Source organism: Acanthopagrus latus, chromosome 12 (genome assembly GCF_904848185.1).
Source record: "Acanthopagrus latus isolate v.2019 chromosome 12, fAcaLat1.1, whole genome shotgun sequence".
NCBI classification, from domain to species: domain Eukaryota; kingdom Metazoa; phylum Chordata; class Actinopteri; order Spariformes; family Sparidae; genus Acanthopagrus; species Acanthopagrus latus.
The window spans coordinates 1,043,545-1,056,388 of record NC_051050.1 but is presented as its reverse complement, the minus strand read 5'-3'; the positions used below and the strand labels follow the sequence as shown (position 1 = coordinate 1,056,388).

The window sequence follows — 12,844 nt, the reverse complement described above, 5'->3', positions numbered from 1 at the left end:
GTACTGCTGTGATGTCATCAGCGTTTATGTGGACAAACTCGGGCCACGCAGATCTTGCTTGAGTTTCTGACTTGAAATTTCAGAACAGCACCAAGCCATCATCATCAACCATCATCATTTCCTGGTAATACAAAACAACTAAGAATATTGATTGCGAAAACACTCTACTATTAGTATTTAGTATGGAGACTTTTATAAAAGCTGGTTTGACTTTCTATTCCTAGAGACAAGCTTTGGCTTTACCAGTGAACTTCAATACAGTTGTCAAGGAGCAGTAACTAGTGGACACTGAAGGAAATGCAGCTGAACACACTTCAGCTCTGACCGCAACATTCAGCTGCCGGATGATGATTGGTTCAAATCTGGTTCAAATCTGATCTCCAGTGTCTCTGGTGTTAAGTGTCTTGGACTAATTCCGGGACACGTGTAGTAGTTTGTGCTGGTTGTGTATCACTGTGTAGTTGTTGTTGTTGTTGTTGGCTGAGCTGCAGCAGCTCAGGGCTTAAAGGAAATCGTTAGCTCTTAATTAGAGCATTACTGCAGTGATAAAGTTACACCTCCACATAATGATGTATTGATGGAGACACATACACACAACTCTCCTCCTCTACTAACTACCTTTGCTCTCTTTCTCTCTTTCCATTTCATATGAAACAGTTTTTCTTCTTTCTCTGACCTCCTTCTGTAGACTTTCTTTCTATTTTTTTCCTTCTTTTTTTCTTTCTTTTTTTTTCTTTCTTTCTTCTGATAAAATAATGAATCCATATGATTGTACTTTTCTAGCATCCTCATACTTTTGGCCCAGTTCCATACTTTGGGTGTATTTGTATTAAATAGTGCTCAGCAATATGTAATGCCGTGTGTGTGTGTGTGTGTGTGTGTGTGTGTGTGTGGGTTGACAGCTGCAGGACCTTCTTTGGTGTGTGTTTGCTGACAGAGAGGATGTTCGTTGTCTTGGAGAGCTGACAGCTTTGCCATAGCACTTGAGGCTTCTGCCTCATCTGTGTTGAGGCTCAAAATGGCTTCTGTCTATGCTCTCACAGCCACAAGCTGCCACCACATTTTCAAAGGAGACGCTCAGTGATAAGAGAACTGAAACATGGCAGCCAGCTCACCTTTCTCACAATCATTCCTATCCTATACATTGTAGTGAGCCAGTTACCAGCAGTCACCTTAACATGTTATGTCATGTTAGACAGGTATGTCTGCTAGATCTGACTAGATCTAGAGTCCTGGTTCTGTCAGAAAAGTTTTGCCCTATTTTAACTTTCTTGCCTTGTTGCTGAGAGTTATTTGAGAGTAATGATCAAATGTCATTTTTGATAAAGTTTGGTTCCATGTATTAAGTAAGTCATCTGCATTTTAAAATATTATTTTGTTGTAAACATAATGAATATACCCTTCTATTACATTTAAAACCTGTGAAACATTTGATTGTTCTCCACTGCAGAGAACAGTCTCACTTCAGTCACCTCAACAATAGTCATCATTTTGTAATATGTCCCACCCTTCCATGTCCTGACCTAATGTGTATGGATAGATAGATAGATAGATAGATAGATAGATAGATAGATAGATAGATAGATAGATAGATAGATAGATAGATAGATAGATAGATATCACACAATGACATAAGAGGAACAACATATACATATTGAATAGCAATATATATTAAAAAACATTGCCCATGATAAACCAAAAAACAGACTAAATTGTCATCTATTGTAATCTGTTTGTTCCGTGTTTTATTTGTCAACCTGTTAGCTGAGGTTTAAATGTAGACTTTAGAATTAGCAACAGCCCACAGATAAACAACTGAAAGTGTCAAACGATCACGGGAATGTGGACTTGTAGTGATGAATAAAGGCTAATGAGATCAGACATGTTCAGCTCCCGAGATGAGCAAAAGTTTGCAATTACGTTTATTAGTTAATGATTCACTGAGCATGTTACAGAAACTTGCTAATCTGAAATACAATCCACAAGCACAAGGAAAATAAATAAAATGCTGAAAAACAATAGTTACAGCACCAACACTGGAACTGATTCAGTGTCTCATTGAGATGCTCTAGCACGGAGTAGGAGGTGGTGGTGTGTTGTGAGGTGCTTCTCTGTTGTTTATGTGTTGTGTTGTTTTGTGTATCCTTGCAGTGCCTCCTCAGTTCCTGAACTACCCAACCAACACGTATGCCTACGAGTCAACTGACATTGAGCTGGAGTGCGCTGTGACAGGAAGCCCACCGCTGACTGTGCACTGGATGAAGAATGGAGAGGAAGTCATCCCCAGCGACTACTTCCAGATAGTGGTGAGTCATGCAGAGACTATTGTAGGGGATACACTACTTGATAATAACAGTAATTAATTACTGGCGATTAATAACACATTTGTAAATGGGGCACCACCTCTGTTGTTATGTGTGTTAAGGGATATTCCGGTGTAAGTTTAATCCATGTTCTAACACACCTTGACACCAAGTACGACCCCCCTCGAGAGATAAAGTTTGCGGACCGCTAGCTTACATAGTTTTAGCATCCTCAGAAACGACCGCACAACAACAATACACTGCAGTAAATGGGTCCAAGTATAAATCGCCATCAAAAAGCCACAAATAATGCTCAGTACTGCACCAAACTTCAGCAACATTAGAAATAGGGTCCCAGCACATAGTTATGAGTAAGAGTAAGAGCGCAAGAGAGCGAGGGAGAACGGAGTCTGCCATTTTATTCTTTTAGACTGAAGGCAGAACCGAAGGTGGGCTAACAGCATCACTTCCTTTGGCGATAAGCCATTTGAGATCGTGGCATTTTTATTAAACTATTCCTGTCGTCTTCAGAGATTTAAGATCGCGATTCACCGTTCACAGAAATCCACCATGGTTTAACAGACAATGTTTACATGTTGGGGCGGCTGTAGCTCAGCGGGTAGTGCAGGTCGACTAGTGATCGAAAGGTCGCTAGTTCAAATCCCGGCTCAGGGCAAGGCTGAGCTGCATGTCGAAGTGTCTTTGAGCAAGATACTGAACCCCACATTGCTCATCAGTGAGGGCCCTGCGATGAGCTGGTGACTTGTCCAGGGAGTACCCTGCCCTCGCCCTGAGACAACGCTGGGATTGGCTCCAGCAGTAACACCCCGTAACCCCCTGGAAAGGGATAAGCTGTTACAGACAATGACAAGACATGACATGTTTACATGTTTTAAAATGACATTACCGAAATCACTTTATTGGCAAAGAGAATTACTCGTTTGAATATATCAAACACTCACACACACAGACATAAGTAGCAGCAGCACTGATGGCTTATACACATTTTGCATAGTGCTAGCTCAATCCTAGATATGAACATTTATGTCAGATGTATATAACTGTATAATATAGACATGAATTATAACATATAAGTTAAGTTTACAAGTTAAGTTTGTTTTCTTCCAACTATAACAAAACTTACCAAAAGGTGGCACTGTGGTTCCACCAAACATCGCACATAACACATTAAACCAGAATTTATGATTTGGGTTAATTTTATGTCAGAACAATTGGACAAACATCAAATTTGAGACCTTCTCACGCTGGTTTAGAATATATTATTTTGGGAAAGATAAAATTCTAGCTTGATACTCATCCAGGATTAACTTGAAATCAGGGCCATTCTGTCTTCTGCTCTAGAATGGGAAGGCAACAGTTTTAAACAACATCATAAATTATGCTTTGGCTAAAGAGAACACAGAACACCAGATGTTGGTCTCAGGGAGTTGTTATCTCTTGCAACAGAGCCTGTCACATCAAAGAAGGGACGATATGATCCAGTGACCGCTCATCCCTAATTTTCAATCAATAGGGCATTCAATTATCAGCACCCTTTTTGTAGAAAAAACAGTTGTTATTCGCTCCAGATGCAGAATAGTTGAATCCCTGAGTGTTGGGCGTCTGTGACCTGTGACCAAGAAAAGGGCGGGGGGGGTGGTTCCTTCGGCATATCATCTCCTTGCCGGGGCAAAAGGTGACAAAGGGGCCTTTTAGCTTTTCCGATGGTGGAGCATGGGGGAGTTTTTGACTACTTTTGATTTTACCATTATATGTCACCAAAAATTTGTCTTGCCTTGTTTGGTGTCATTATTTTCAGCACAACCTCACATGTGTGACCATACAGTTATTTTTTATTTTTTATTTTAACACACTGTATTAACACTGTGGACCTAAAGTCACAAAAAACATAACATCAGCGTAGGAAAAAGTTAGATTTTTTTACTGTGAAAACCACAAATATGTTTAACGAACCAATTTTGTTATGTATAATGCAAACATAAATTGTTTGCTAAATTTGTGCATAAGTTTTTGAAATGTACAAAGTTATATGTAACTTTTTACATTTAAATGCAGGCAATGCCTCAGGCTCAGGCACTGCCTGTTCCAAATTCAGCAGTCTCCTCCTTATTTTACTCACAACACACAAAAAAAACAACTCCATTACACACTAAACACACTACACCAAACACTACATAACACACTAACTATACACTCCGCTATTTGTCACAAATCTCTCAACTCTCAAAACTTGCTGTCTCAATCGCTGTCTCTATCACATCACTGCTGCTGTCACTCGTCCCTTCCACAACTTCCCCTGTTCCTCAGCAACCAAATCATGTGGTTTGCCATATAATTTTGTAATTGGTTGATGTGGTGCCTTTTTCCACCAACCAAACTTGCTTGACACTTTCGTGACAAATGCCCATTTTTACCATTATTCCTGCACCAGACACAAAGCAAACGTAACGGCAATGTTCGCAAAAAAGCATGGCGGACATTATTTACCATAAGTCCAGTTTTGGACGTGCCGGCTCGTTTGGTCCGTTGTCTTGGGAGGTGGGCTGTGGGGGTGGGCTAGCAGCTAGACACAACACAACACACAAACATCCACATATTCCCATTCCACTTTGTTGTCCTTGCGTATCTGGTTCTCCCCAGACCTGAACAGACTCGGTCCGGACTCGTTTAGTCTTATTAATCCACAACAGTCAGTTTAGATGCAAAGAACAGGACCAAACCGCCGGCATAATCCCGGTCCAGCTTGCACCGCTGCAGGTATAAATGCGCTTGTTTCTCAAGGCATGTCAAGGGGGTCAGCTCTGCAGTGATTGGCTCTGGTGCGCACGTGGCTATGGTTGACAATGCTACAGGAATTTGTAAAGAATTTATGAAATCATTTATTGATAGTATCATTGTAGTCCAAACTAACCTGACGTTGCACACCCTTGAACCATGCAGCAGCCATGTTGAAAATCTCAGGTCAGTCTGATGCTTATCTGCAGAGATTTGAGGCACACGTCCACACACACACACACACACACACACACACACACACACACACACACACACACACACACAAAGATTTCTTGCTTTTATAGAGAGATATACACCAAATGGCAGAAAATAACTATAATCCCTATGTAGAAAATACCACTCTGAGCACATGTGGAGAAATAACCTGATTAATCCACTTGGGGTTAGGGGTCCAAAATTAACAGTTGGTTTCCATACTATGTTATCATTTTTATTTGTTCGCAATATGCAAGCTTTGCATCTATGTATCACTTTGCTCTTGTGCTGTTTCATTTAGGCTTTCCCTGAAGCAGGATGTCTGAGTCAGACAGTCAGCTGCAACTCACCAATCCTCACCTCAAAATCCAAAATTACTGCTCGGTGCCTCAAAAGCATTAGAGCATGATGTTTTGGCATTTTGTCTGATTTGTGTTTCATTTAATCAGTCTTTTCAAACAGAGCTGTCCAACTCCTTTTGGCGGACACATTGCTTTGATATGTATTCACAAAATGCCATATGAAATATGTTTTCAACTGCCATTGCTAACAGTGGTTAATGATGGCTAACAAGACTAGAGTGATTTGTTTAACTGGAACATGGTCAGCTCATATATGTTTCATTCAAACCAAGAGTGTAGCTTCCATATTTGTGCGTGTAAAAAAGTGTAATAATTATTCCACAAACACCTTTTAGTTGTTAAAAATATAAGCCAACTCAAATCTTAAATCAATATTACCTCAGTCAGCATGGTCTCATCATCACATTCCCCATCCTGGAGCACAGCAGCGAGGGCAGGACCATTTGGTTACTAACTGATCCACTTAACACAGTCGATCGTAAAAATCCAAGATTAAATCAAACAGCATTATAGAATGAATAATACTCTGCATGTTTAACCAAATACCATTTTATTTTTCATGTAGTTGTTATGTGTGAAATTGCTGCAGTGGACACGTACTCCATGCACTCAGCCTCACAGAGCACCTGCGCATATGGATTGTATGATCTATGAAAGCCTGTAAATAAAGTCAGTGACAGCATTTAGAATTGTTACAATTCATGTCCTTGTTGTATCTGTACCTGTAGGCAGAGTTCACATTAACTAAACTTCAATAAATTAATAATATTCACGTATCAAGCCTTCATTTTCAAATGATATCCCAGGGTGAGGGATACCACTGACAGCCGTGCATAATTTGGTCACATAAAGCCATGGGTCCGATCACTATAAACATAGAAAAACTATGGATACACTTGTGCGTAATGCGTGCATGGACTTTCACTGTTCCTCGCACTGCTAAAGGACAACGTAAATTGAAGAATTCAAGTGTTTTCAGAAACTTGCACTTTCGTGGTCTTCCTCTCAGTGGCAGTGAGTTGTTGTTCACTGTAGACACCCATTGATGAGAAGAAGACTGATAACACACAGTATTCCACCCGAAACACTAACAGCAGATCAGCCGTATGACATATGCCTTGCCGAAAGAAACATGACAGTCATCTTGTGTTTCGAGAAGGAAAATTAAAAGGTACAGGGAGGCTTTTCATCTTACTCGGGACATGAGTAGTGGTGCACTTCAGCCGCTTCTGGTCAACATGAGCGTTACAGAAAGAAACACTTGAGCCTTAATTTCGTCTTGAAAAAATGAATATAAAAATAATGGCTTTATGTCCTGATTTTCATTTATTGTATTATAACTGTAATTAGTGCTTAGAAAATGGAGCGCCAGAAAAAAAACAAAAAAAACAAAAAAAAAACATTCTCACTTGACCCTCAGGGCTTCCATAGAAAGTCACTCGCTAGTCACAATAAAAAGCCAGAATCTCACTCTCAACATTACAGAAGTAAAAAAAAAAAAATCAAGGCAGATAGGTAGGAGATACACTACTTAATAATAAAAGTAATTAATCACTGGTTGTTAATAATACACTCTGTTGTTTTATCTATTTGACTAATCTGGAGGAAATTAGTCAAATCCGACTGGTCAAAGTTAGCTTGAACAGTTCAAATCAATTTCAAAATCTATATTCAATCTCATATTCTGAAACAGTTATTTCTTTACACAGATCTCCACAATAAAAAACTAAATAGCTTGGGGTAAAATAAATGTGGCGAACAATTCAGGTGAACAACAACAGATAAGAGAAAATGTAAAGACTGTAATGAGTAAAGTAATAGGATTATATGATAGTAGGCTGATGGTGAAATTATGAGTCGGCTCTGATATATTAAATATTACGCGAGTAATTTTTTATACTAACGAGACCCTAATCTCAGCTCTCTTAAAGCTAGGGTATACAATCCTGGAGAGTGAGCAAGAGAGCTAGCAGGATATTTGAAAGTGGCACCTCTTCTAAGTTCCACCCCCCATCCCATCAGTGCTCTGTCCAAAGCCACGCCCCCACAAACTTGAACACGCATCTGGCAGTGGGGCTCAGCAGGGAGAAGGAGAGCCGACATAGCCAGCTCATTAGCCATTCTCATGGCTAAAAACAACACACAAAGAAGCTAATGTTAGCATTGGGCTAATACGAGCTACAAACGGCCCTTAACATGCCCCGGCTGTCTCCACCGCTCAGATGTTGACTCGGGTCCGACTCCTTTCTTTATCCTTTTTCGTCACAGCGTTTTCTGCCTCAGGCTTTTGATAAAAGCAAGGAATCTCTGTCTGTATGTCTGTCTGTCTGTCTGTCTGTCTGTGTATGTGTGCCTCAAATATCTCTGCAGATCAGGATCAGACTGACCTGAGTGTGCAACGTCGCATTTGTTTGGACTACAATGATACCGTTAAAAAATTATTTCATAAAAAACCAGAGCCAATCACTGCAGAGCTCACTTCCAAGCAGATTTATACCTGCAGCCTACCTTTGCTGGCGATTCGGTCCCGTTCTGTGCATCTAAACTGACCGTTGTGGATTAATAAAACTAAACGAGTCCGCACTGAGTCTGTTCCAGTCTGAGGAGATCCAGATACGCGAGGACAACAAAATGGAATCGGAATCTGTGGATGTTCGTGTGTAGCTAGCTGTTAGCCCACCCCCACGGCCTGCCTCCCGAGTCGATGGACCGGATGCACTGGCAGGTCCAAAACCGGACTTGGAGTAAATAATGTCCGCCACGCTTTTTCGCAAACATTGCCGTCACATTTGCTTTGTGTCTGGTGCAGGAAGAAATAGTAAAAATGGGCTTTTGTCATGAAAGTGTCAGCAAGCAGCAAGTTTGGTTGCTGAGGAACATGAGAAGTTGTGTGAGGGACGCTGCTGGTGATACAGACAGCGACAGAGATGGCAAGTTTTGAGAGTTGAGATATTTGTGACATATAGTGTGTTTGGAGTGTATAGTTAGTAAGTTATATAGTGTTTAGTGTAGTTGTTTTTTTGTGTTGTGAGTCAAAACAAGGAGGAGGCTGATGAATGTGGAACAGGCAGGAATGAGCCGAGGAGCCCTGAGCCTGAGGCATTGCCTGCATTTAAATGTAAATAGTTACATATAACTTTGTAAATTTAGCAAACAACAATTTATATTTGCATTATAAATAATGCAGTTGGTTCATTAAACATATTTTTGGTTTTCACAGTAAAAAACTTTTTCCTACTCTGATTTGATGTTATTTTGTGATTTTTGGTCAATAGTGTTAATATAGTACTTCAAAATGAAAAAATAACTACAGTCACACATGTGAGGTTGTTCTGAAAATAATGACACCAAATAAGGTAAGGTAAATAGTTTTTATGATGAAATATAATGGTATAATAAAAGGTAGTCAAAAACAGCCAATTATATCCCTGACGTCCCACCTTCAAACACAGCCTCATTTAGCCATTTCTATAGGAATACATTCCTACGGGCAAAGCACTTGTAAATACTAATCCACAAATGTAAGACATTCTAATTAAATACTGAATAAAAACCATGTTTGTGTTAAAAGGAGAAAGTGAGAGCAGCAAAGCGGTGAGTATAACATGATGCTGTTGTCATACTTAGATAATCTCATAATCTGGATATCATTCATAATCCCTGATCCCGTAATCTACTGCAAAGAGACAACACACTCATACACATATTCCACTTGTCACTCATTGGTTTTGTTTTTTTCTCTAGTGTACAATGAACTCACACAGGCCGAACTTGTTGTGTTTATGAAAGGTTTCTTGTATCAACTATGCAAGCATCTTGTTTGTGTGTTTCTTCAGGATGGCAGTAACCTTCAGATTTTGGGTTTGGTGAAGTCAGATGAAGGATTTTATCAGTGTGTCGCTGAAAACTCAGCTGGCAGCTCACAGGCGATGGCTCAGCTGCTGCTCCGAGAGCCAGGTAGGAACATGCACACACACACACGCGCACACACACACACACACACACACACACACACACACACACACACACACACAGCTGATACATGTCATGTCCCTGCCACCGCTTATGGATAAACACAACTCATCACCTGTTGCCTTCATTTCTGTCATCTAAACACTCCTTTATGATCTTGCTGTATTTACTTTATTGTGTTACATTAGTGAGCTGTGTGAAATACTAGTTCCTGTTTCCAGTGTGAAAACCAGATTATAAACTGGTGTTGATTAGGGTTAACATGCATCCATAATTCTATTCAAGTTATGATTTACCTGTTATATTGTGTAAGCTTAGATATTTGTTCTGACAGCAAAGACAGTTTGCAATAATAATGTTGATTCTACAATACAGAAACCAGGCTGAAATTAAGCCGTTCAGTCACAGCATAGATAAAAGAAATGTAATTACATATTGATTTTAATTAATAGGTTTCAGTGCACATGAACAATCAGACCAATAACTGAAAGAAGAAAATGTAATTTACCAAAGGACATCATTTGAAAATGTGCCTGTAACTGATTAACAGTCAGCTATAATAGAGGTAAACAAACACGCTAGAACAAAAAACAAATAGTTCCAGAAATTGCATGTGTTTGCTGTCCAAATTTATATTTTGTGCATTCAAAAAATTATCGCAATTAAGTTATTCAGTTGAATGAAAAAGATGCTTACTCAGGTGCATTCACAAATAAAGAAAATCAGTTAACCATGACATCCGTATGTCATTACATATGATTTATCATCTCTCATTTTAGAAAATGACTGTCATAATTCCTAGTTATGGAAGTCAAAATGCAATTAAAGTCACATCTCTCAACGTAGTGTTGATTACATGCTCCAGAAATCACAAATTAAAGGTAGGTAAGTAAGTTATACATGTTGAGCCATTTATAGTCAGTACGGAATGGAAAGATGATTTTTTTTTTTTTTTCCTGTTGGTGAATTCATTCCACATTCATTGATATCTGATATTCTGATGGTTGCTGAATCCACCTGATTTATAAGTTCAGCTGAATACTGTGAGACTGAACAATGGTTCCCGAGACATTCCCAGGAGGATGCTCAGTTCTGATGCTCAATTCTGATTATCAGTTCTAAAGCTCGTTTATGTCTCGTTCAGACTGAGTCACAGCTGAGAGAACAGCAGGGGTTGATGGTTTTGGCAAAGTCATTGTTTGTTGTGTTATGTTATTGTTTGTGTTCGGGTTAAAATTCAGTTAGTCATCTGTCTCACACACACACACACACACACGCACAAACAGCTGCTGGTCCATTCAGATGCAGTGTTTGTACAGTGCTTACTCAGATGTTCTGCAGGCTGTTATCTTCACATTAGTGTCTGTGTTTTGTGTGTGCAAAAAGGGTAAGACATTGTGTACAGGTACATACAGTATATTTGCCGTTTATGATAATATATTAGTTTGATTATGAATTATACAAAGCCAACTGCTAACATTGACTTAGCAAGTGGATCCTCTGCACACTGAGAGAGTTGGTGGCAGACGAAGAAGTGCTGCATGCAGTCGTCTTGTCATGACAGCAAACTGGGTGGAGGCACACAGTGTAGACTAGAGAGCAAAGCATGCAGTCACTGGTATGAACTGTCAGATTGTTGGTGTTATCACCTGGTTACCATCACTACGTGAACTGAGCATCCCAGCAGGCTCACAGTCATTCCCGCGAGAACTCATGGTGTGTGTGTGTGTGTGTGTGTGTGTGTGTGTGTGCGCATTTGCGAGTGTGATTGTCAGCATCCCACCTTGTTACACCTGACAATGCCATCCCTCTTGGTCCTTGGACTGACTCTTCAAACAAACACAAACACACACACGCTCAGTGCAAAGGTGGCCTACTTGAGCACACACGCAGTGTAGCTGAGTATTGTGAATGCATGCATGTGGTGACCCTGTTTGACTCCACAACCTGGCTCTTAACAGATTTGTGTCTTTCTGTTTCCTTCTTTGTTGCTAATCAAGAAATCCCTCACTAGATTCCCATTCATATTTCTGTATATTTAATCAACTTGACAAACATCAAGCTAACTGCTAGCACAGGCTACCGCAGCTTCTGTTTTTACTTAACATTGCATATGAGTGGAATACATCATTATATGTATACATGTATATGTATTCATCACTTACTGCTAATAAGTGCAAAACACCCCTTTAACCCCTTTAAACCTTTTAACAAACATAAGATGTCCTTGTGGAGAAACATGCATGCATTTACATTTTTATTCTGGAGTTTTGGCACCCCCCACAGAATGCTGCAACACCTCTGCTGACATCTTAAATCCCAGGTCTGTAACAATTAACTACAAGCAAAACTCATGAGATAGTAACACAGTTATCTCTTGACAAATGTGCATTGTGAAATGAACATCCATGTTAGGCTGTGATCCTTCCCTCTCACTGAAGTCACATAGTGCAGTAATAATAATCAAGAATAGTGTGGGGCAGGGTGGCTGAGACAAAGACACCATTCATATCATACTAAACACTGTACCATCAGAATGATTCGGAGGCTGTACTTTTAAGGTAAAAAAGGTGCATAGTGTTACTTTAACTAGCAAGCACATATTTCATCAGTTTAGTTTGAATTCTCAATAAATCCGTTTATGTTGTCAAGTGTTAGACAGACAGAGAAGTGGCGAGTAGATGGTGTGTATAAGTGGTGTGTGTGTTCATGTATGAATACAGGACTGAAAGACAATTCCCCATCATCTTTCTCTTTCTGTTTCACCCCCCCAGTCCTCTCTTGTCTGCTCTGCAGTGCAGTCTCTCTTAAATCCTGGTCTAGATCTGATCTGGAACTGGATCAGGATTTAAACTTGAGACCACTGATGTCATCTTGTCTGGAAACCCCTGGTCTCTCCCTCATCTATTCATCTTTCTCTTCTTCACTGCAGTTTCCATCTCTCTCTCATCTCTCTCATGATTTTGAGTTTATTCTTCTGTAATGTATTTTGTTTTTATCCCCTCTCCATCCCGCCCTCCTGATGATTAGGATGAATTCAAGGCAAAAATGTGGGAAATTGTATGAGTACTGGGGTGGGAGAGGAAATGATTCACATAACTATCACAATATTTTGTTTTACAATTTTTTTATCTTTTTTTTTTTTTGTTTTTTTTTTTTTAAACAATTCATTTTAGGGGCTGCACAGTGGCCCAG

General features: G+C 39.7%; 1 protein-coding gene across 1 annotated transcript in view; it reads left to right on the top strand.

Moving 5' to 3' along the window:
- The window catches only part of dcc (DCC netrin 1 receptor), a 289,488-nt gene that overhangs the window by 118,982 nt on the left and 157,662 nt on the right, over positions 1-12,844 (top strand). Inside the window, exons 6-7 of the mRNA XM_037118172.1 lie at positions 2,152-2,306; positions 9,514-9,634. Coding sequence (XP_036974067.1) covers positions 2,152-2,306; positions 9,514-9,634 — 276 coding nt within the window. The remainder of the gene's footprint in view (positions 1-2,151; positions 2,307-9,513; positions 9,635-12,844) is intronic.